At 37.8% G+C, this 21735-nt stretch overlaps 2 protein-coding genes across 2 annotated transcripts in view; both read left to right on the top strand.

Annotated features, from left to right (window-relative positions):
• The first annotated feature begins 336 nt into the window (after positions 1–336).
• rbm11 (RNA binding motif protein 11) lies at positions 337–6480 on the top strand. The gene is made up of 6 exons (XM_051092532.1): positions 337–547; positions 1115–1271; positions 1373–1436; positions 5144–5240; positions 5981–6136; positions 6262–6480. Exons 1-6 carry the CDS (start codon positions 452–454, stop codon positions 6352–6354), a joined length of 663 nt encoding a protein of 220 aa, XP_050948489.1. The 5' UTR covers positions 337–451; the 3' UTR covers positions 6355–6480.
• A 1094-nt stretch (positions 6481–7574) lies between these two features.
• Positions 7575–21735, top strand: part of tmprss15 (transmembrane serine protease 15) — a 15489-nt gene continuing 1328 nt past the window's right edge. Inside the window, exons 1-24 of the mRNA XM_051092526.1 lie at positions 7575–7824; positions 7905–8044; positions 10554–10621; positions 11245–11393; positions 11576–11617; positions 13242–13370; positions 13447–13555; positions 13641–13750; positions 13839–13976; positions 14239–14388; positions 14949–15054; positions 16254–16401; positions 16488–16629; positions 16747–16836; positions 16984–17109; positions 17970–18110; positions 18193–18303; positions 18388–18520; positions 19611–19706; positions 19793–19842; positions 19929–20133; positions 20209–20390; positions 21302–21397; positions 21489–21628. Of these exons, the coding sequence (XP_050948483.1) occupies positions 7704–7824; positions 7905–8044; positions 10554–10621; positions 11245–11393; positions 11576–11617; positions 13242–13370; positions 13447–13555; positions 13641–13750; positions 13839–13976; positions 14239–14388; positions 14949–15054; positions 16254–16401; positions 16488–16629; positions 16747–16836; positions 16984–17109; positions 17970–18110; positions 18193–18303; positions 18388–18520; positions 19611–19706; positions 19793–19842; positions 19929–20133; positions 20209–20390; positions 21302–21397; positions 21489–21628 (2922 nt within the window). The 5' untranslated portion in view covers positions 7575–7703. The remainder of the gene's footprint in view (positions 7825–7904; positions 8045–10553; positions 10622–11244; positions 11394–11575; positions 11618–13241; positions 13371–13446; positions 13556–13640; positions 13751–13838; positions 13977–14238; positions 14389–14948; positions 15055–16253; positions 16402–16487; positions 16630–16746; positions 16837–16983; positions 17110–17969; positions 18111–18192; positions 18304–18387; positions 18521–19610; positions 19707–19792; positions 19843–19928; positions 20134–20208; positions 20391–21301; positions 21398–21488; positions 21629–21735) is intronic.

Raw genomic sequence — 21735 nt, forward strand, 5'->3', positions numbered from 1 at the left:
TGTAATCTGCTTTTAAATTTAAATTATAATTTATATTTAGCATATATATTTAGCATATATTCAACATAAAAAAATTTAAAAAATGGATTTTATAAATGAATTTTTAAATAACCTTTGATTAGGATAACTTTTTTATTTATTACTTATTATTTTCACTGACTTTGGTGATTTTTAGTGGATGACGTCACTTCACACAGGTGATTATCAGAGTGATAGAAAGTGTGCTTTTCTTAGAAATTAAGAAACGTGATGTTTTGACCATATTTTGACCAAATGTTTTTTTTATGGCGCGGTGTCGCCCTCTGGTGCCTGACTGCGGTACTGCGCTGTCGCAATTCACTTACTCATCACGACAAACCAAAGCGACATTATAAAAGAGAGCTTAACAAGCAAACAGCAACCGGCACAAATATCACAGTTCCATTCCACACTCTTAAAATCGCTTTAGAGGATGTTTGATAGAGACAGAGATCTCGACAAGACGATCCTCGTGGGAAACATCCACAGCTGTGTGACGGAGGAGATTCTCTATGAGCTCTTTCTGCAGGTGAGATCATCTTCATCTTCATCATCATCATCATTTACCTGTTCAGAGTCTTGCAGTGATTATTGATATGCAATGACAACAGTTCTCCTCTTGACAAATCTATTTTTGCAGCACACGTTTCTTAACTGGCGTTTAGAGCATCAAGTCAAGGAACTTATATTTTAATCGTTAAATTAGACGAGCATTGCGGGTTTTGAGGTAACAAATTGACCTGAAAAATTTAAGTAGTGATATCTGTTGATACTTTTGTCTCCTTTAGATCTGTAACATTTATGTGTGTATTTATTTATTTAAATGTAATTTATTATTGTTGTTATAGTTTATTAGTTTACTATTATTATTAATGTTTATAATATTTAATGTAATGTTATTCATAATTGTTGTAGTGGTCATTTATGTATTTATTTTTTTGGTAATCATTATTATTATTATTATTATTATTATTGTTGTTTCGTTTTTTTTTAATTGTATTAATGTTTATATTTGTTTATTTTTCTGTTAAAGTGGGAAATGTGTGATAGGTCTGTGATATGATTCACATGTTTTCATATCTGTTTCCCTCACCAGGCTGGTCCAGTAGACGAGGTGCGTATATTCAGAGATGGACAGCAGGCTCCGTATGGATGTGTTTGTTATAAACACACTGAAGCTGTTCCCTATGCAGTCGCACTTCTCAATGGAATCTGGCTGTATGGGCAGCCAATCAGATTACAGTGTAAAAGTGGTGGGTAACTTTTAAAATGGGTGTTGAATTGAAGGCAGACACTTTATCTTGAACGTCCACAATAACAATGACAATGAACGCTTGTGCTGTGCTACTTTTAGATGGACATTATCATAGAAATGAGGCGTTTGCATACCACATGGGGAACGGACTGATAGCAGACAGGTCTGTCTGATTACAAAAACACTCAGATGCTCTTCTCAGTATTTCTTCTGTTTATGTCAGAGTTTGACATTGTAATAAAGGGCTGTTTGTATAAAGGGTGACGAATCACTGTTGTAAGCCCAAATTACACACTGCAAGCATGTACTTTATTGCTGATGGGAAGATACATCCGTCTGAGTTTGTGGTATGATGGTATGCCTACACTCATTGGTTACTTCTTGTGTTGCTTTGTGGGTAATATTTGATCAAAAAGCATGATGAACAAACACTTAAGTACAATCTGGCACATGCTACAGATAGCATGATTTGGGACAGTCTAACGTTGATATGGATTGTTTTATAGTTCTTCTTAACACGACCTGTTGGACAGATTCAGTTCTACTGTCCAAACGTTTGGGCTCAGTAAGATTTTGTTCTCATTCATCATCATCTCATGTTCAAGATCCACCTATGGGAAGGGCACTCTTTACTCTTTTTCGGCTGACTTCACCCTGTACAGGAGGTCATATCTTCAATCAGCCTCCGCAAAGGTGTGACTGTCGGGCTATTATGGTTAGTTGCTGTTTATTTCTTGGTCTGCAAGCCACCCACAGGCGCTACATCGATTTGTGGTTTCTCGATTCTAGAGTTAAAGCACGCATTGCCTCACTCTTCCAAAAAAGCTTCTTTGTTGCTGATTTAAGATTGCTTCTACCCAAAGCACGGATGGTCAGTACGACTCTGATGTTAGAGCGAGTGAAAGCGTTGCGTCTCTGGAGGCCTCCCACAGTGTGCCTGCTCTCAGCTGGGCTGACCAGTATGACGAGGGTTTGCTCAAGAATTCCTGCCTGGCGTTTCCTCACTTGACTGAGTCACCCGGCTCTCCCAGTTAGCGGAGTGGGTCTAGAGGTCAAGAATACCCTCTCACCACCTCACCACCATCGAGCCCTTGGGCCCTCTATGGGCCTTTCTGTCATGGGGATATGCGCACAGCAGGAGCTTCAGTGGAACCAGATCTGGCTCTTTTTGCCTCTGCTGTTTCCCTTACGCAACAGTGTTGTGATGACAAAAAGGAGGATAAGGCTTTTATACTCTGCCTGCCTAGGAAGGCCACACCACAAAACCCCCCTCTCACTGCCTCCTCAGATCCCTGCAATGGGATGACCATACCAGAATGCTGCCAGACCCAAGGCTTGGAGCAGGCCAGCAGTCTAGCCAGAAGCCCAAAAAGCCATCTAAGCTCTGGGCTAAGATGTCTTTTGCTGCGGCTGCAGCTAAAAAAAACCCCTTAACCCTACATATTCAGAATGGAAGAGAAAGAGGGCTGATATACATTTTCAAGTGCTTTTCAGTCCAAGTTTGAGTTTTTCTCCCTCTCCATCCAAGAAGAGGAAGTTCTTAACCTAAGGGCCCATTTTCCCTCGTTCAGGTGCCCACCCTCAGTTCAGTGTAAACAGGTCACTAGTTCAGGTGTGGTCCACAGAAAATTTCCATTCCCAGCTTCCAGTTCCAGAGCTGGTGGAAAATTAATTGTTAAAAAGTGCCCAACCACTGTCATCTCACAGTTTGCACAATTCACCTCTCACACAAGAGATTTGGCCAGGCAGCCACTGATCTCCTCACCTCCTCACCACAAAAATGCCCATTGTCCTATGTTTTTCTTGCTATGGGACGAGGACGTCCCACACTCTGTGTGGACACGTTGGTCCATCCATGGCCCAGTGTCCTGCGCTATGCATTTTCTTTTCTTTTTTATTTGCCTAATAAAGCCTAACTTGGTTAGAGTGAGAGAACAGAGCCTGACTCTGATTTTGATAGCACTCAAAGCACCTTGCCTGGCAGAGATGATTCTCTTCTGTATGCCCATCCATGCCCCCTCCCATCACACATGCACCTCCTGTCCCAAGTGAACGTGGAAGAACAGTTCCAGAATGGGATCTCTCAGTGCGGAACTCGAAGAAGCTCAGCAGTGGCACAATCGCCATACCACGGCTCCATCATCTGTAGCAATGGCGAGTCTCTTCCCGCCGCTCATGCTTGCATCAATGCCATCTGGATGAAAGGACGCCGGGTAACTGGTGTCATGTGTGACCACTGGATACCCTTGCGCCTCAAGTCAAAAATCTACAAGACAGTGGTCTGTGCAATCGCCCTGTAAGGATCCAAAAGCTGGCCGGTGACAGCAAAGCACAAGCAAGTTCTCCACGTCATGGAAATGCAAACGTTTTGTTGGATCCTTCAGATAACGAGATTCGACCGTGCCATGAACAAAGATGTACGGCGACGCCAGTCATGGCCAAGATGATGGAGGGACGGCTCCGATGGTATGACATGTCATGCGCAGCGGTGCAATTCAGTAACATGGAGCGCCTTGTGTCTTGAAACTAAAGGCCGGACGCCGCAGGGATGGCCAAAGAAGAGATGGATGGACCGGATTATCGAAGACATACGTTATGTGAACGTTGCCCCAGAAGATGCTTAGGATCGAGCCGAATGGAAACAGGGATTAACGTGGGATTAACACTAGGACAAAGAAGAGAGCACTTTTGAGGTGATTGAGCTTTCTGCCTTTTATCCTCCTCCTTTCTCCTGTGCGGAGGATCAGAGGCTGAATGCTTTGTGTCCTGTTTGTGTCTTGCGAGGTTACATTGACAGCACTAGCCCTTTCAGAAGGCCATGTCTTGATTTCTTGGGTCACCCAAACACAAGGAATCATATTTCTAAGGAATGCCTGTCTCATCAGCTCATAGAAGCCATCTCTTTGGCATGTGAATCCAAGGAAGTGCATCCAGGGGACCTTAGAGCTCACTTCACTAGAGGTATGGCCTCTATGGCGTCTTGGGCTTTGTTTTAAAGGGGTTTCCTTTCAGAACATTTGTGGCACTGCAAGCTGGGCCTCTCCACATTACCGACTTGATGTTACCAAGACCTAGCTCATTCTGTTTTAGGTGTGAGCTCTTTGTAGCCTTGAGCCCTGTCCATATATCCCATAGGTGGATCTCGAACAAAAGATTAGTAAATTACAGTTTGTAACCCCAGTTCTCTAAAACATTGAGTGGACAGATCTACCAAGTTTGCCCAGCTGCATGAGAAGCAAATATGCTCACAAAGGAAGAGTAGCACATGCAGGTCCCTTCATGCATTAGGTAAGGGGGCAGTTCCTAACCTGGCATTAGGCACGCGCCCCTGTCTGTCAAGCCAGGCTTGCAGTTGGATACTTCTGCAGAGATCTGGTGGATCTCTCCACTCAGTATTTCAAATAACCGGGGTTACAAACAGTAACCTATTGTTTTGAAAGGAATGAATACTGTTCAGTCATAGTAATTTTTATTGGTACAAGATTTATTTTTTATTTAAATAAATGTTGTTTTTAAAAGTAGTATTGTGCAGCACAACTGTTTTCAACATTGAAAATAATCAGAAATGTTTGTTGAGCAGCAAATCAGTATATTAGACTGTGACACTGAAGACTGGACTAATGATGCTGAAAATTCAGCTGCACATCACAGGAATGAATGACATTTTATCAGATTTTCACATAATAGTTCATATTATTCATGTATTATTTCAGCTTTGGTGAGCGGAAAAAGAAATTTTGAACAGTATTATTTTGTTAGAGAGAGTAATATTTAGCATGCTGAAACGTCATATGTGTGTTTTCATTGTTTTTATTGGTGTGGCATTTATTTTATTGTGCATACTCCGTTATTTCATTGTTTCCTGTACAGTGCGGATGCTGTGCACCAGTATGATGTGGTTTTGAATTCAAATGGCAGTCCAGTGGTGGAGATCCATTCTAATGAAGCATACAGCTGGAGGGACATGGTAACGTACTTGAAGAGAGAAAAAAAAAAAAAAAAAAAAAAAAATATATATATATATATATATATATATATATATATATATATATATATATATATATATATATATATATATACACTACCTTCAAAAGTTTGGGGTCAGTTTTGTTTCTTTTTTTTTTTTTTTTAAGAAATTAATGCTTTTATTCACCAAGGATGTATTAAGTTAATAATTAAAAGTTTATTAAAAGTTCATAATAAATAATTTACATTGTTATAAAATATTTATATTTTGAATAAACACTGTACTTTTTAAACTTGTTATTCATGAAAGAATCCTGAAAAAAAAAAAAAAAAATTACAGGTTCCAAAAAATATTTGGCAGCACAACTGTTGATATTATCCAACACTGATCATTCTAATAATAAATCCGCATATTAGAATGATTTCTGAAGGATCATGTGACACTTAAGACTGGAGTAACGGCTGATAAAAATTCAGCTTTTCATCACAGGAATATATTCTATTTTAAAGTATGTTAAAATAAAAAACATTATTTTATATTGTAAAAACATTTTGCAATATTACTGTTTTTTTTCTATATTTTTAATCAAATAAATGCAGCCTTGATGAGCATAAGAGACTTCTTTAAAGACTATTACAAGTCTTACTGACCCCAAACTTTTGAACGGTAGTGTATGTATATATATGTATATATATACATATATATACACTTCCAGATGTTGTATTTTTGTGTGTCGTCAGGTGTACAGCAGGCGTCTGGACGTGTGTCCTCCAGCTGTGTGGTTCTGTCCCCCCCTCCAGCAGTGGATGGGCTCTGGTTTCCCGTCCGGGACGTCCTGCCTGCATGAGAACGCGTTTGTCCACAGGTCAGCCAGCAGCAGAGTGGGGTGTGCAAATGTAAGTTTAGTGAGTAAACACTGAGGAAATGCTAAATGCAATCTTAATGGCCAAACCAAGTGTACCAAGTCTTATTTAATTGGCTCGGATTGAATTTAAACTCCCGATCCGCATTTCGTTTTCAGAGTCAGCTGTACGGAGGGCGCTGTACAAACCTCCTGACACCGTATGTTCCTATGAGCGCTTTCATTAGCACTGATTCAGACTGTCAGCTGTAAATCTGTGAATGCTCTAATAAATATTGAAGCACAAAGATGATCTGAAATGTTTATTTGTGGCCTCATGTTGCGCTCAAATTCAGTAGGACTTTGCATCTCATGCAGAATCTGCTGACATGATTAAAACTTCAGTAGTAAAATGATTAATTGGTTCTTTTGTCATCCACAATGACATTTTTATAGGACGATAAAAGCCTAACGTCACACAAAATGTCACATTTATGTTGGATGACAATTTATAGTCATTTCTAACATCAAACATTCACTCTTATAACCTGGAGTAGTCTACAGACAAAGCCTCTCCCTCTCTTGAATTTTAACTAATATGATAAGACTCAATGACTATTAACTTCAGACTTTAGACTGTATTTACGAAGTACAAGAGTATTTTGGTTGGTGCTAGTTTTAAAAAACATGCTTTAATGTTACAGAGGATTTTTATTTCAAATAAATGCTGAACTTTCTATTTCTTTAATGCAGGACAGTTTCCAAAAAAATATTGTGCAGCACAACTGCTTTCAACATTGCTAATCATAAATGTTTGTTGAGCAGCAAATCAGCATATTAGAATGATTTCTGAAGGATCATGTGACACTGGAGACTGGAGTAATGATGCTGAAAATTCAGCTGCGCATCACAGAAATCAATTACAGTTTAACAGATATGCACATAGAAAACAGCTGTTATAAATTGTAATAATATTTCACATTTTTTTACTGTATTTGGTGAGCAGGAGAGGCTTTTTCAGAAGATTAAATAATAATACAGACCCTAACTTTTAAACCGCAGTGACCTTGTTATTATTTTTAAATAAAATAATTATAATAATATTAATAAAAAATCGTATATGAAGAAACCTATTTTACTGTATTTTTTAAATAATTAATTAATTAAAAAACATCCCCTAAAGCTGTCTCAAGAAGTGTGTTCATGTGTGTTGTGATTCTGTGTTTATCCCACTGTTTTGTTGACAACTGACCCGTGCGTTTGTAAAAGAGGAAGAGGAAGAAGATTATTCCTAAAGGTTAAGATGGGAGGACTGGTTAAGTTTTGACAGCAGATGGCGATTCTTCATTCTGGAATGCTTTTAGATATCTCGAGCAATGATTTGACAGTTTTTAGAAATGATAGCGAACGTTCTGTTTTTGCTTCCTCATGTGTTACTCCCCTTTGTTAATGCTTTCTGGAAATGCTGATAAAATGGTACTTGGTTCTAATCATCAATATTAGTTGCTGTTCAATAAAAATTTATTGCTCAGCTGTATAACAAGGACAAGAGCATATTAAAAGCTGTGGAAAGCAGCGCCAGCGTCAGTAACACACGTGAGGTTTAAGTGTCGGTCAAAAAAATGTCTAGAAGAGCGAAGCGTCTGTCGTCCACGGAGGTGCTGCTCATTACGCTGCTGGTTCTGCTGTTTGTGGCTTGTGTGGGACTCAGTGTCGTCACATGGCTCGCTCTAGACAACAAAGGTATGAGACTTTTTCTTCATTTCTAATGAGTTCTACTGAAAGCTCAAGATGTTCTGTAGTGACCCTTGCTTCGTTTTCAGCTGCGGATGATGGAGGAGATCAGAGCGGCTCGGAGTTCACCGGGAGGCTCGTCATCTCTAACGGAACCGTTTTCACAGAGGAGCTGCTGAACACAAACAGCGCACAGTTTAAGGCTCTGGCGTACGACACTGAGCAGAAGGTACATCAGTTGTTCTCACATGGAAAGTTTAAAGAAGTAGTTCAGATCTTGTCATTTACTCATGTTAGTCCAAACCCGAATGACGTACGTTATTGAGAAGAGCAGTTTCATCAGCTGTTCGTACGGTGAAAGTGAACAGTGACTAAACCTTCGCTCTGATTCGCATCTGCTTTTGTGTTTGCTGGAAGTCGTAAAGCGTTTCGATGACATGAGTGTGAGTAAACCATGACAGAATGTTTCTTTAATTCCACTGGATAAATCATGAAGCGTGTCCAAACATGTGTGGGTCAAATTTTACCTCGACATCAAGAGAAAACGTATTTTTTTAAACAAAAATGGTTCACACTGTGACATTTTATATTCGTGACAACTAAAACAGGTTAACTACTGGAATATGAAATTGATTTACACATGTAGAACATGTTGTACTGCCTTTAAGACAAATTTTACTGAAAAAATTACAGTAATTATTTAACAGTAATACAGTAGAAAATGCATTATAAATTTGAGAACAAGAAAAATAATCACTGATTTAAAAAAAAAAGAGGAATAGTAAAATCCCTCAGATAATTTCACAATGTGAATATGAAAATGTTAATGGTACATTAATAATCAGCTGAATCATTTAAAATATAATTTAAATCAAATGTGAAAATATTTTCATTAAAATTGAATTATATTAAGGGGAGACACTGTGGGCAAAAACACAGTTTTTTTCACGCACCTGTCAAGTTTGAGATTTTGGGCTTTCTAGTTTTTCATAAAGTGTTTTTTCAGACTAATCAAAAGAAAACTTCCAAAAGGCACTGTCAGGTGTTTCTTTTATAGCACTTTATCTATTTTTGTCAATAGAATTAATTTACAATACATATTTCTAAAGGCTGTTTTCTCAAAATGAGCTTTTTCTTCTACGCTGAGCCATAAATCTCCACTTCAGCAGCACTTACACGCGCCAGACTTTTTATTTTTTATTTAAACTTTTTTGGCATTTTGTAATGTTTACGTGACAGGAGAGTAGAGACAGGACAGAAGGTGAGAGAGAGAGTGCGATCGGGAAAGGTCCACAAGGCCGGATTCGATCTCGGGTCACCCGAAGCGCAGCTGCGCTATGCGTTAGAGCTGTAACCGGGCCTTAAAAGTTAGACCCGACAGTGCCCGAGCCCGACAAGTGCACTTTGATTGACAGCTTTTTAAAAGCCCGAACCTGTTTACAGCCCGACATTATTCAAATGTGCGCAAGCACACAGCTCTTTTGCCTTTTGTCAAGAATGAGTCATTTATACATGTTTTAACATCATTTATTCATGACTAACTTAAGCTATAGGCCACTTGGAAGTTGGAACAAAGAAATAAAATAAGTCCAATGTAACATCGTAACATCTCAGCACTCTAAATAGGCCTAGACATACATTAGGCCAACGAGCCAATAAAAATGGGTCTTTCTTAACAAATTAAATTAAGATAAATTCTAAATTAAGATAGGTATTTGGCAATAACTAAATTAAGATAAAGGCTCCGCGGGATTTGCTTCGCTACTTCTCGCCACAATCCGGCCTCAACGCGACGGTGAAATTTAATAAAAGAATAATGCCAACATTAGCCTATACACTCTGTCTACATTATGCATTTAAGACTCAATTAATATTTAGTTATAATATGAAGAACCTTTACTCGCCAAGATTAGGCTGCATGTTTTTGTGGAGGAAATGTATTGAATCCGCGTTAGATGCTTCAGCGCGGTCCCGCGCGCACTGATGCGCTGAACAACCTTTCGCTGCTGCTGCTGCTGCTGCTGCTGGCCGGGATGCGCAGTACTGATCTGGCTAATTTTGCAAGTTTTGTAAATTTTGCCAAAACGTAATCGCCAGAGGCAAGCCTCCGTTTCACCTCCTGAACATCCATTTTGCATCTTTCTCGCGCGAATCGAAACGCATCATATGACCGCTCATTTACCGCGCAAGCCGGAGCGCAAACCCGAGCCCGTGTAAAATGATATAAATTAAGGCCGAACCCGACCGAGCCCGTCGGGTCCCGTCGGGTTCGGGCAAAGATCTTCAGCTCTGCTATGCGTCACACACACCAAACTTTACATTTTTATTCCTGTATATTTATCCTTAAGTTTTTACAGAGGGATTTGTTCATATATAATTTGCTTGATTATATGCAACATTTGATTCCCCCCTAAGAAAAAACAAGAAATTTGAAACGGACAAATTTTTGTACTAGAAATGTATGCAAATTAGCGCATATTTCATTAAATAATGCCTCATTTGCATATTTAAACCTAAAATTTTAGAAATCGTGTACTACAAAAATTGTTTGCAGTTATCAGTGTAATCAGTCAACTGGGTAAGTAAGGCCATAACAAACAGTTAAGACTGACTTTTTAAAGCTGTGACTGTATAAATTGTCTTGTTACATATCTTTTTTCATTCTGTAAGTTGTTGGCTGACTGATATGATCAGTATTTTAGTGTGATAATAAATCAGTTTTTGTGTTTTCTCTGCAGATCAATGACGCCTACAGTCGTAGTTCCCTTAAAGAGCAGTTCAGAAGCTCCAAGGTCAATGAATTCAGGTAAGACTGCATTTATTAAAGCCCCTAAGCTATGAGGACAGCAATGAAGTTCATAATCTGTAATAATAATATGTGCATGTATTTAGATGTGATTTGAAATAAAAATATCAGTATTTAAAATAACTGATAGCTGTGAGGCGGTGTTGCCAAGTCCGCAGAATTGAGCTACTTCAGCGCTGTTGCCACGGGGTTTTTTTTCATGTCCGCGGGTTGAAGCGACCTCAAAAAAGTGATATTTATCCTGTGGAATGTGAATTTTACAAGGGGAACCCTGCCAAAAATAATGTATTTTGCCCCGACAAACGTGATTTTTAACAGGGGAATGGGATTTGGCTAGTTTTGAGTAACAATTGTGAAAACCTGTCGACCCTGCTGTGAGGTGAAACTTTTTAGTGCAAAAAAACAACAACAACAAAACTGTGAATTTGCAAGAGAGCCTTTTTTTGTATGGTTCAGTGCATGAATATAACAAAAAGATTCATGCTTATGCTTTGGATCAGAAAAATAATCAGAAAAAGATAAAAGATGAATTCTCTAAAAATATCTCATGTGTGTACAGGTGAATGTGTGTGATTGTTTGAGTGTTAATGTGGAAACATCATGTCTGTTGTCTCTGGTCTCAGTGAAGGCAGCGTGGTTGTGTTCTTTGACGTCTTCCTCCTTGGCGTTGTGGATTCGCAGACGGTTCAGGAGCAGTTAGTGAGTGGTTTACAGCAGGCTGGCGATGCAGACGATGGACTCGTAATCGACATCGACAGTGTGCGGGTCTCAGGTAATATCTTAAAGACATGTTTTATATCGATGGATTTTGTCTTCATGTGATCTTATAGTCTCAACTGATTTAATTAGTTCATTTAAACTGACTGCAACTTTAGTTCAGAGGATTTTCTACACCATCAAAACTGTGTGCAACAATTCAGCTGAGTTTATGCAATTTCTAATTTATTCCTTCAGATAAACCAGCTACAACCCAGAGAGCATTTACAACACAAGCAGGTGAGACGGGTTTTCTGTTTTACGTGCTGAATCTGACTGTGACAGACGTCATGTCAGGGATACAGTGTCATTTTTTTTTATTTGTTGTTTTGATTGTATTTCTAATAATATAATGACATTAATTACAATATGATAACGGTGTGATGGATGTCATATTATGGATGATAAATAAATGTAATATAAAAAATCAACATCAGTCCAACATTAAAAATAAACATCAAGATTAATAGTTAAAATAGATGCATGGGAATGAGTGAATCTTTTAATTTTCACAATTGTTAATCACATTATTTTTGTCCTGCAGTGTGACGTGAATTTTGAAATTTCATATTTAGCTGTGCATTTTTATTAATGCTACATTCTTTAAAAAGCTGTTTAAAGTAGTTTTTATTTTATTTTATTTTATATTTTATTGTATGAAATAAACTCTTTTATTCAACAAGGTTGCATTAAATTGATCAAACGTTACATGTATAATGTACATATTCTTTGTAATTTTCTATAAATCAGTAATTGATTTATAGCTTTGATCACAGTAGTAAATGACTTTTACTGCATATTCACATAGAAAATAGCTAATTTCAAGTGTATTTCGCAATTGTACTTTACTTAATCTATTTATCATCAAATAACAGCATAAGAGAATAGAAGACTTTTTTCAAAAATATTTAAGAAAATCTTATTGACACAAAATGTTTGAATGGTAATGTATAGTTTATAAATATACTACCATTCAAAAGATTTTCAACAGTAAGATTTTTTTTAAATGTTTTTTTAAAGAATCTCACCAAGCCTAGATTTATTTGAACCAAAGTACAGTAAAATTTTGAAATATTTTTCTATTTGAATATATTTTAAAATGTAATTTATTTCTGTGATGCGCAGCTGAATTTTCAGCATCATTACTCCAGTCTTCAGTGTCACATGATCCTTCACAAATCATTCTAATATGCTGATTTGCTGCTCAACAAACATTTATTATTATTGTTTAAAACAGCTAAGCAGAATATTTCTTAATTTTCTTAAATGAATAGAAAGTTCAGAACAGCATTTATCTAAAATAGAATTTTTTGTAACATTAAATGTCTTTATCATCAATTTAAAGCATCCTTGATTAAATATGTTTTCATTTCTATAATTCCTTTCCAAGCTTTTGAATGGTGTAGTGTATAATGTTACAAAAGCTTTTCATTTCAGATAAATCTTTCTATTCATCAAAGAATCCTGAAAAATGCACTCAACTGTTTTAAATACTGATAATAATAAAAAAAAAAAATTTCTTGAACAGCAGATCAGCATATTAGAATGATTTCACGTGACACTGAAGACTGGAATATTGATACTGAAAATCCAGCTTTGATCACAGGAATAAATTACATTTTAAGATATTTTTAAATAGAAAGCAGTTATTTTAAATAGTAAACACATTTAACAATTTTCCTGTTTTTGCTTTACTTTGAATCAAATAAATGCAGGCTTGGTGAGCAGAAGAGACTTTTTAAAAACCATTAAAAAGTAATGTAGTGTACTAGTAGTGTATGCTTTAAAATGTTTGTAAAATTGACTGATCAGTTTAAAAAGTGATCATTGCACTTGTCGGTAATAGTTGTGCGTCTGCTGTCAGTCACTGCAGTGAATTGTCCAGAAGGACAGAAGGCGTGTGCTGATGGATCAGCATGTATTCCTCAATCCGACTTCTGTGACGGAGTACAAAACTGTGCCGACGGCACCGATGAGGATCACACCGTCTGTGGTACGTACTTACGACGCTTTCACAATATTATGATGACAGATAAAGTTGTCATAAATGTGTCTTTCATGCCGTATAGCAACAGCGTGTGACGGTCAGTTTCTTCTGCTTGGTCCGACCGGATCCTTCCACTCGAAAAACTTTCCCGAGGTCTATGACAGTCCCACGTCCTGCCGCTGGATCGTACGGTAATGCACTTATATGATAATCAGCAGACACATGTATGCATAAGTCACTATTTCGCAAACTCACAGTCTTTCATTTCACCCACAGAGTGACCGAGGGCTCGGCCATCAAAATAGTCTTTCACACGTTCCAGACGGAGCAAGACATCGACATTCTGGAGCTGTATGAGGGCACCGGCCCTACGAAAACACTCACATGTGAGATTACACCGTAAACGCTGTTACAGGACGTTACGGACTTCTGAAGTGATGTGTTCACAACCTGACGTGAGATTTTCTCTTTCAGACTCTCTCTCTGGCAAATCACCCGGAGACATATGGCTCTTATCTCATGAAGCCACCGTTGAATTTTTCGCAGACTACAGCAGCAGCCTTCAAGGATTCAACGCTACTTACTCAGCAGAGAACGTCAAAGATCTCTCTAGTGAGTGTTGATTTCAACAGTGTGGAAATACTTTATTCACATGATGTCCTTTGTAGGCCAACCTGGAAGTTTTATTACAGAAAATAAGCTCTGTGACCAACAATAGATTATGTTTCTTAGATGTTTTGCTTACCAAGATCATCTTCACAAATGCACATGACTTTCCAGGCTCTCAAGTGCATAAATGCCACTTACTTATTTGATCATATTCAGATTTATTACTGAAACGTCAAGTTTGATTGAATTCTATGGTGTTGGGTAGATGAAGAGAAGATCAGCTGTTCATTTGAAGAGAACTTCTGTCTCTGGAGGCAAGACGTCGATGACGACGGCGACTGGTTACGAGCGCAAGGCGACGTTCTCCCACCCGAAACCGGCCCAAGCTTCGACCACACTGTCGGAAATCAGTCAGGTGCCATTAAATACAGCCACCGTACTCTAAGTGGTTAAAGACTAAACTTTCTTCTTCTTTAACAATGACTTCCTCCTCCTCTAACGTTGCTCTGGAAGTCTATGGCAGCCCATAGAGCTGCTTGTGGGAAAGTTTTGAAATTTGGCACACAGAAAGAGAACAGTCTCAACATTAACCTTAGCGAGTTTAGAATCTCTAACTCAAACACTGTAGCGCCACCAACAGGTCAAAACTGCACTAAAACAGATAGTTCTGGTCCTTGATTCTGATTGGTTGAGCTGCATTCGAAGCTGTTTTAAATTACTCTACAAACATACACCTTTGTTTACGTCTGTGTGTTTCTTGGCAACCACTTTGTTGCAACCAATCAGCATCATGTATCAGCCGTCAGCTGCCCTGATTTCTAAATATCGGCACTAGCCAGAGAAAAACACATATCAGTTGAACTTTGCCCTTAATTGCTGCTTGCAGCTTTATTTACACTTAGATTTATTTTTCCCATTATTTATACTACTTGCATAACTGATGTACTGTAATGAACATAGATTTCTGTTTCATAGGGTACTACATTACGACCCCTCGGGCCCCTGGAAGTTTGGATAAAAAATTCCGTATATCCAGTCTTCCTCTGACTCCTGCGAAGGAATCAGTGTGTCTGCAATTCTGGTTAGTGTTTCTCCCCACGCTAACATTTGGAAACATTCTGCTTATTTGTGCACATTCTATAAAAATGACTTATGAATGGAAATTAAGAATATACTATGCAAATACACTTAAAAAACTGTACTGTCATGTCTTACATGTGAGTATGTTAGAGTAAGCATGTTTTTTTTAACCCTTAGGGCTGAAGTTCAGCTAATTTTATAAAAATGTATCTATAATACATTTCATTTACTTGTCAGTATAATGCAGTTATCTGAAAAAAAATTACATACAGCTTAAAGAAGTCCACTTCCAGAACAAAGATTTACAGATAATGTACTCACCCCCTTGTCATCCAAGATGTTCATGTCTTTCTTTCTTCAGTTGGAAAAAAATTGTTTTTTGAGGAAAACATTTCAGCATTTTTCTCCATATAATGGACTGATATGGTGCCCCGATTTTGAACTTCCAAAATGTAGTTTAAATGCGGCTTCAAACGATCCCAAATGCGGTTGTAAACGATCCCAGCCGAGGCAGAAGGGCCTTATCTAGCGTAACGATCGGTTATTTTCATAAAAATAATACAATTGATATGCTTTTTAATGTCAAACGCTCGTCTTGTCTTGCTCTGCCTGAACTCTGTTTTTGTTCTGGTTCATGTCAGTTAATGTATGTCGAAATGTTCTCCCTCAACTTCAAAATCGTCCTATATCGCTGTTTTACCATTTTTGTTAAGGGTGTTTGATCTTCTTTGCATGTTCACTTTGCAAACACTGTGTCGGTACTTCTGCAGTGATGTAGGATGATTCTGAAATGATTTTTAAAGTTAAGGGAGAAAATACGATTGGAGTTTTTTGAGGCAGAATACACAGAGTTCAGGAAGAGCAAGACAAGACGAGCGTTTGACATTAAAAAGTATATAAACTGTGTTATTTTTATGTAAATAACCAATCGTTTCACTAGATAAGACCCTTCCTCCTCAGCTGGGATCGTTTGAAGCCGCATTTAAACTACATTTAGAAAGTTCTAAATCGGGGCACCATATCAGTCCATTATATGGAGAAAAATCCTGAAATGTTTTTCATCTTGGATGACAAGGAGGTGAGTACATTGTGTAAATTTTTGTTCAAGAAGTGGACTTCTCCTTTAATAATAGTATGCAAGAGTGTACTGCTTTTGTGCCCAGCTGTGAGTATTTGCTGACTGTCCCTGTGCTCTTCGAGGTATCATATGTTTGGAGAGGAGGTTTGGCGTCTGATGGTCACGATACAGGAAGGCTCATCCGTCATCGTCCTCTTCCAGAAAGAAGGGAACTATGGTAACAACTGGAACTACGGTCAAGCTACACTAAACATCACCGCTGATGCTGTGGTCAGTTCATGTACATACAGGCTTACAGTTTTTTTTACACAAAATGGGTAGAAAGTCATTAAATAACCATTTGGTTTGTCTTTCAGGTGGTGTTTGAAGCACAGAAGAAGGCAGGATTTCTAAATGACATCGCTCTGGATGACGTCAGCATAGTGTCTGGTTCTTGCGGACCGGCCCCTCCGGAGCCAACCCCGGTCCCTCCTCCCACCACTCCTCCTCCCATACCAGGTGAAGCGAGATCTAGCAATTATACACATATGCTGTAATCATTCATATGCTGTTATTATTAGCACAAGATTACAAAGGAGTTGCATTTACGTGATGAGTTTGAATGATCTGTCGTAGAGGACTGTGGGGGGCCGTTTGACCTGTATGAATCCAACTCAACATTCAGCTCTCCGAACTACCCCAACGGCTACGGACACAAAGCTTCATGTAAATACTAAAGAGATTATGCTAACTTTCTGCCATGATCATTAAGTCTGCAGAACAATTTATGGAAGATTCTAAAAAAATATGGAAAATTGCACCCCTGCCTGCTTTAGTTTATAAGGTTTGGTCATTGTATTTTTTCTTGTTCAGGTATGTGGACTTTACATGCTAAGGAAGGACAAAATATCCAATTGCATTTTCAAGACGTTGCATTAGAGATGGATTATGACGTTTTGGAAATTCGAGATGGAGTGACGCCTTCTTCAGATTTGCTAGGTGATTTTGCCTACATTTACAAATGTTTTATTTATGGAGGCATGCAGTTATATTGTAGATAATGGAGGATTTTAATAAATGCTAATAAAATATAAAATAAAAGAGTTCATTTGCAAAAATAGATAACCCCGTTTCTAACGGTTTTCAAAAATCATGTTTTTTTCATTGTGCATTTCAATTTATCTCAGTCAAACTGCAGTTGGGTTATTTTGTAAAAAAGTAAAAATAACTAAAAAATCTTTTTTGCAAATAAACTTCTTATAAAGAACTGTCTTCAGCTCATCAAGGCTGCATTTATTTGATCAAAATAAATATTACATTTTAAAATATGTTTTCTGTTAAACTAAAGCTGATTTCTGTGAAGCGCAGCTGAATTTTCAGCATCATTACTCCAGTCTTCAGTGTCACGTGATCCTTCAGAAATCATTCTAATATGCTGATTTGCTGCTCAAGAAACATTTCTGATTATTAGCAAAGTAGAAAAAAGTTGTACTAACTACTTAATATTTTTGTGGAAACCAGGGTAAATGTTATTTTGAAAAGAAATTTGAAAAACATTATTTGAAATATAAATCTCTTGTAACATTGTAACTTTACTGGCATTTTTTTCATCAGTTCGATGCATTGATGAGTAAAAGTATTCATTTCTCAAAAAAACTAAACAAAAAAACTTACTGAAACTTACAAACTTTTGATATATGTACATTTAATAACAACTAATTTCATTGACCATAGATATGAAATACACATGAAATGGCATAATATTCCACATTTAACAAATGCTACTTCACTTAAGTTTATTTGCAAAATAACAAAACGCACAGACAGTGAGTGAGTAACGTGTGTTTTGGTCGTTGAAGGTGTCCTAACTGGGGATCGCTCTTTCCCGGACCTTTTTTCCACAAGCTCTCAGATGACGGTCATGCTTTTCACGGACGCGTCGAGCAACGACAGAGGCTTTCTAGCCAACTTCAGCACCGGCGTTAACCTCGGTCAACCAGGTATGTTCTCCGCTCTGTACTATATGAGCACAATCACACAGAGACGCCTTAAGGAACTGCTAAACCTCTGGTCGATATGCAGATCCGTGTCCCAGCGGGCAGTTTCAGTGCGGCACAGGAGCGTGTTTGTCCAATTCGAGTGTGTGTGACGGGACAGAACACTGCCCTGACGGCTCTGATGAAGCTGACTGTGGTGAGTCAACAATCTGAACAACAACAAAACTGAAAAAATCACATCACGCCGTTCATGCCGATCACAGGATCTGTTGTGTTTTAGTGCATATAATCAAAGACGACGTCACTGGAACTCAACGACTGAGACTTCAAGTCCAGAGTCACGTTTACACGGCGTGCGCTCAAGACTGGAGCGCTCAGTTCTCAGACTTCTTCTGCCGCTACCTGGGCTACAGGTAAACACTTCACCACCGAATACAGTACCAATGTTATCATATTACACCTGCAAAACCTGACATGTGCAATAATAGTCAGAAAAGTTTTTTCAGTGTAACTGTTAGTTGAACCTTTATACAAAATATAAAAAATAAATAAAAAGGTGCTATTTTTGAGCATCATATTTGATTCATCAGGCTTTTATGACTCATACAGTATGATACAGTGAAAATATGGAGCTCATACTAGAGGAAAGAACAGCTCAGGCTCAAATTGAGCAAAACTGAAATTTGGTATTCATATGAACAAAACCAAAAAAAAAAAAAAGATGAAATTCTGAGTCAGTGAGAGCTTTAAAACAGTATAGCAGATACTTACAGTGGTATAAATATTCCTCACTCAGTATCACAAATAATATATCTTAGTAATATTATATTTAAATGTTTAGTTTTATGATCAGACCTCTGTAGTTTTTATTATGGGTGGAAAAACATAATGCAATGCGTCTAAACCTTAGTTACTTTAGTAAATATTCATCTGAAAATATTACTAACAATATGAAAGTTATTCTTATAAGATTTCAGAGGTGTGGCACATTTTGACAATTAAACTACAAGGTCTTTTACTTGCTAAAAAAGAACAAACTATCCATCAGACCACAGAAGTACAGAAGCCTGTTTCCACCACTAAATAATAAAAAAATTCAGATTTTTTTTCTCAGAATTTTATGATGTAAACTTGCAATTCTGAAAAATGATGTCAGAATTGTGAAATTTAAACTCAACGTTCTGAGAAATAAAGTAAAATTTCTGAGAAATAAAGTAATCATAACTCATTTTTTCCTCTCAGATTTGGACTTTGTAAATTGCAAGTTTATATCTCTAAGAAAAGAAGTCAGAATTGTGAAATAAAAAGTCGCAGTTACATTTTTAATTGTCAGAAATGGGCCCAGAAGGCATATAATGGATTGTGAACAAAAGTTTTGATCTTATGAATAAGTTAGAGGCTTTAGAAATGTATTAAATATTAAACAGTAGCTTTATAGGGTTAAGATTGAGATGATTTGTCTAATAATAGGGCAAATAATGTGATGTTGGCTGATGTCTGTAGGTCAGGAAATGCTTCATTCTCCAGCGTTATGGATGGAGACGCTCCCTTTACTACTGTAAGTGTGAATGCTAACGGCTCACTGGAACTGAACCCCAGGTAATCACTGAAATAATCAATCATTTCATGAAAAACACTATTGGCCTATAAAGTCTCATTTCTGATTCTTTTGTGTGTTTTTAAAGTGACGCGTGCCTCGGCGAGAAGATCGTGTCGCTGCACTGTAACAATCAGCGTAAGTTTAAAACCCACCGCTCGGCTTCATTCGCTCTCAAAATCAGCAGAATCTCAACATCTCTTGTTGTTCACACTGTGTTTTAGCGTGTGGTGCTCGTAAAGTACCCTTGAAACGTGAGAGTAACGCGGAAACGGATGGAAATAAAGCGGGCAGAGTGGTGGGCGGACAGGATGCCCAGAAAGGGGCGTGGCCATGGATAGCGTCTCTGCGCTGGTTGGGCCGTCACGCGTGCGGAGCCGCTCTGATTGACAGGGAATGGCTGATTACAGCCGCACACTGCGTTTACGGGTAAGCGCTGCACGCTCTGCGTCATGTGCCGTCGCTGTAAACACTGAGATCCTAAATGACAGTTTGATCCTGTAGAAAGAACGTGCACCTGTCAAACTGGGCTGTGGTGTTGGGGCTTCACTCTCAGTACGAGACGGATAACACAAACAAACAAGTGCACTCGATAGATCAGGTGATCATGCACAAGCGCTATAACAGGAGAACAAAGGAGTCGGACTTTGCTTTAATGCATCTACAGACGCCTGCCAACTACACAGGTATGCAGGCAAATTTTTGTTTCTACAAATGTCATGCTTTTACCATGTTTTTCATTTTACAGGCATGCTAAAGGTCCGTTTATGTAATTTTTTTTGCTTGTTTCCAGTACAACGATGCTGGTGAGAACGTAGCATCACACAAACGTTTTGGTCGTACCTTTAACTGCCATTCAAAAGATTTATTTTTTCAAAGAAATTAATACTTTTATTCATCAACGATGCATTAAATTGATCAAAAGTGACAGCAAAGTCATTTATAATGTTTCTTTTTCAATTTCTATTTCAAATAAATGCTGTTCTGTTGAACTTTCTATTCATCTGTGAATCCTGAACATTTTAAAATACGACGGTTTCCACAAAAATATTGTGCAGCACAAGTTTTCAACATTCATAACAATTAGAAATATTTGTTGAGCAGCAAATCAGCGTATTAAAATGATTTCTGAAGTGATCAAGATGCTGAAAATTCAGCTTTACATCACAGAAATGCATGAAAATGTATTAAAATTGAAAGCAGTTGTTTAAAACGTAATATTAGACTATTTTCATTATTTAAAAAATAATTTTGATAGTGTATATATTGGCTATTCATTTTTCATCCATGATTTGCTAATTTTGCATATGAAAGTAATTATTTGCATAAAGAAAATCAAGCCAATATTATGTTGTGACATTGTTTTCATTACACATTTTTCCCTTTAGATTCTGGGTGAAATGTGACCTGGAAAGTTCTTAGTGGGATTGACTTAGAATATTTTGAAGTGAAAACAGTCACTTGAACACTGATCACAGACATACAGTCACTGAACACTGATTTGTGTATATTTTCTTGTCTGATTTGTAAGATTTATTTTGTTTGCCAAGAAGTAAAAAGAAAATGTAAACCCTAAAAGTGGAATATTTTTTTCCAGATTATGTTCAGCCCATCTGCCTGCCGGACGCCGGAGCTCCGATTGAAGAAGGGAGAAAGTGTTTTATTGCTGGTTGGGGACTGACGGCTGAAGACGGTCAGATTTGTGCATTCACTTTTACTTGAACGTTTTTCTGAAGCACATATTTCTGGCGGTCGTGTATAAGCTGCGTGTTGTTGATCTCCAGGCACCACAGCCGACGTGTTACAGGAAGCGGTTGTGCCGCTTTTAAGCAACAAACAGTGTCAGGAATGGCTGCCGGAGTACAACTTCACAGAGCGAATGCTGTGTGCCGGCTACGCTGAAGGAGGAGTGGACACCTGTAAGGTGTGTGAACTATATACTACCATAGCTATATAATATAGGTGGTCACATTACTGTTTTTTTTTATTAATATATTAGTTCTAAAAGTTAAGACTAGATTAAGAATAGAG

Source organism: Labeo rohita, chromosome 21 (genome assembly GCF_022985175.1).
Source record: "Labeo rohita strain BAU-BD-2019 chromosome 21, IGBB_LRoh.1.0, whole genome shotgun sequence".
NCBI classification, from domain to species: Eukaryota; Metazoa; Chordata; class Actinopteri; order Cypriniformes; family Cyprinidae; genus Labeo; species Labeo rohita.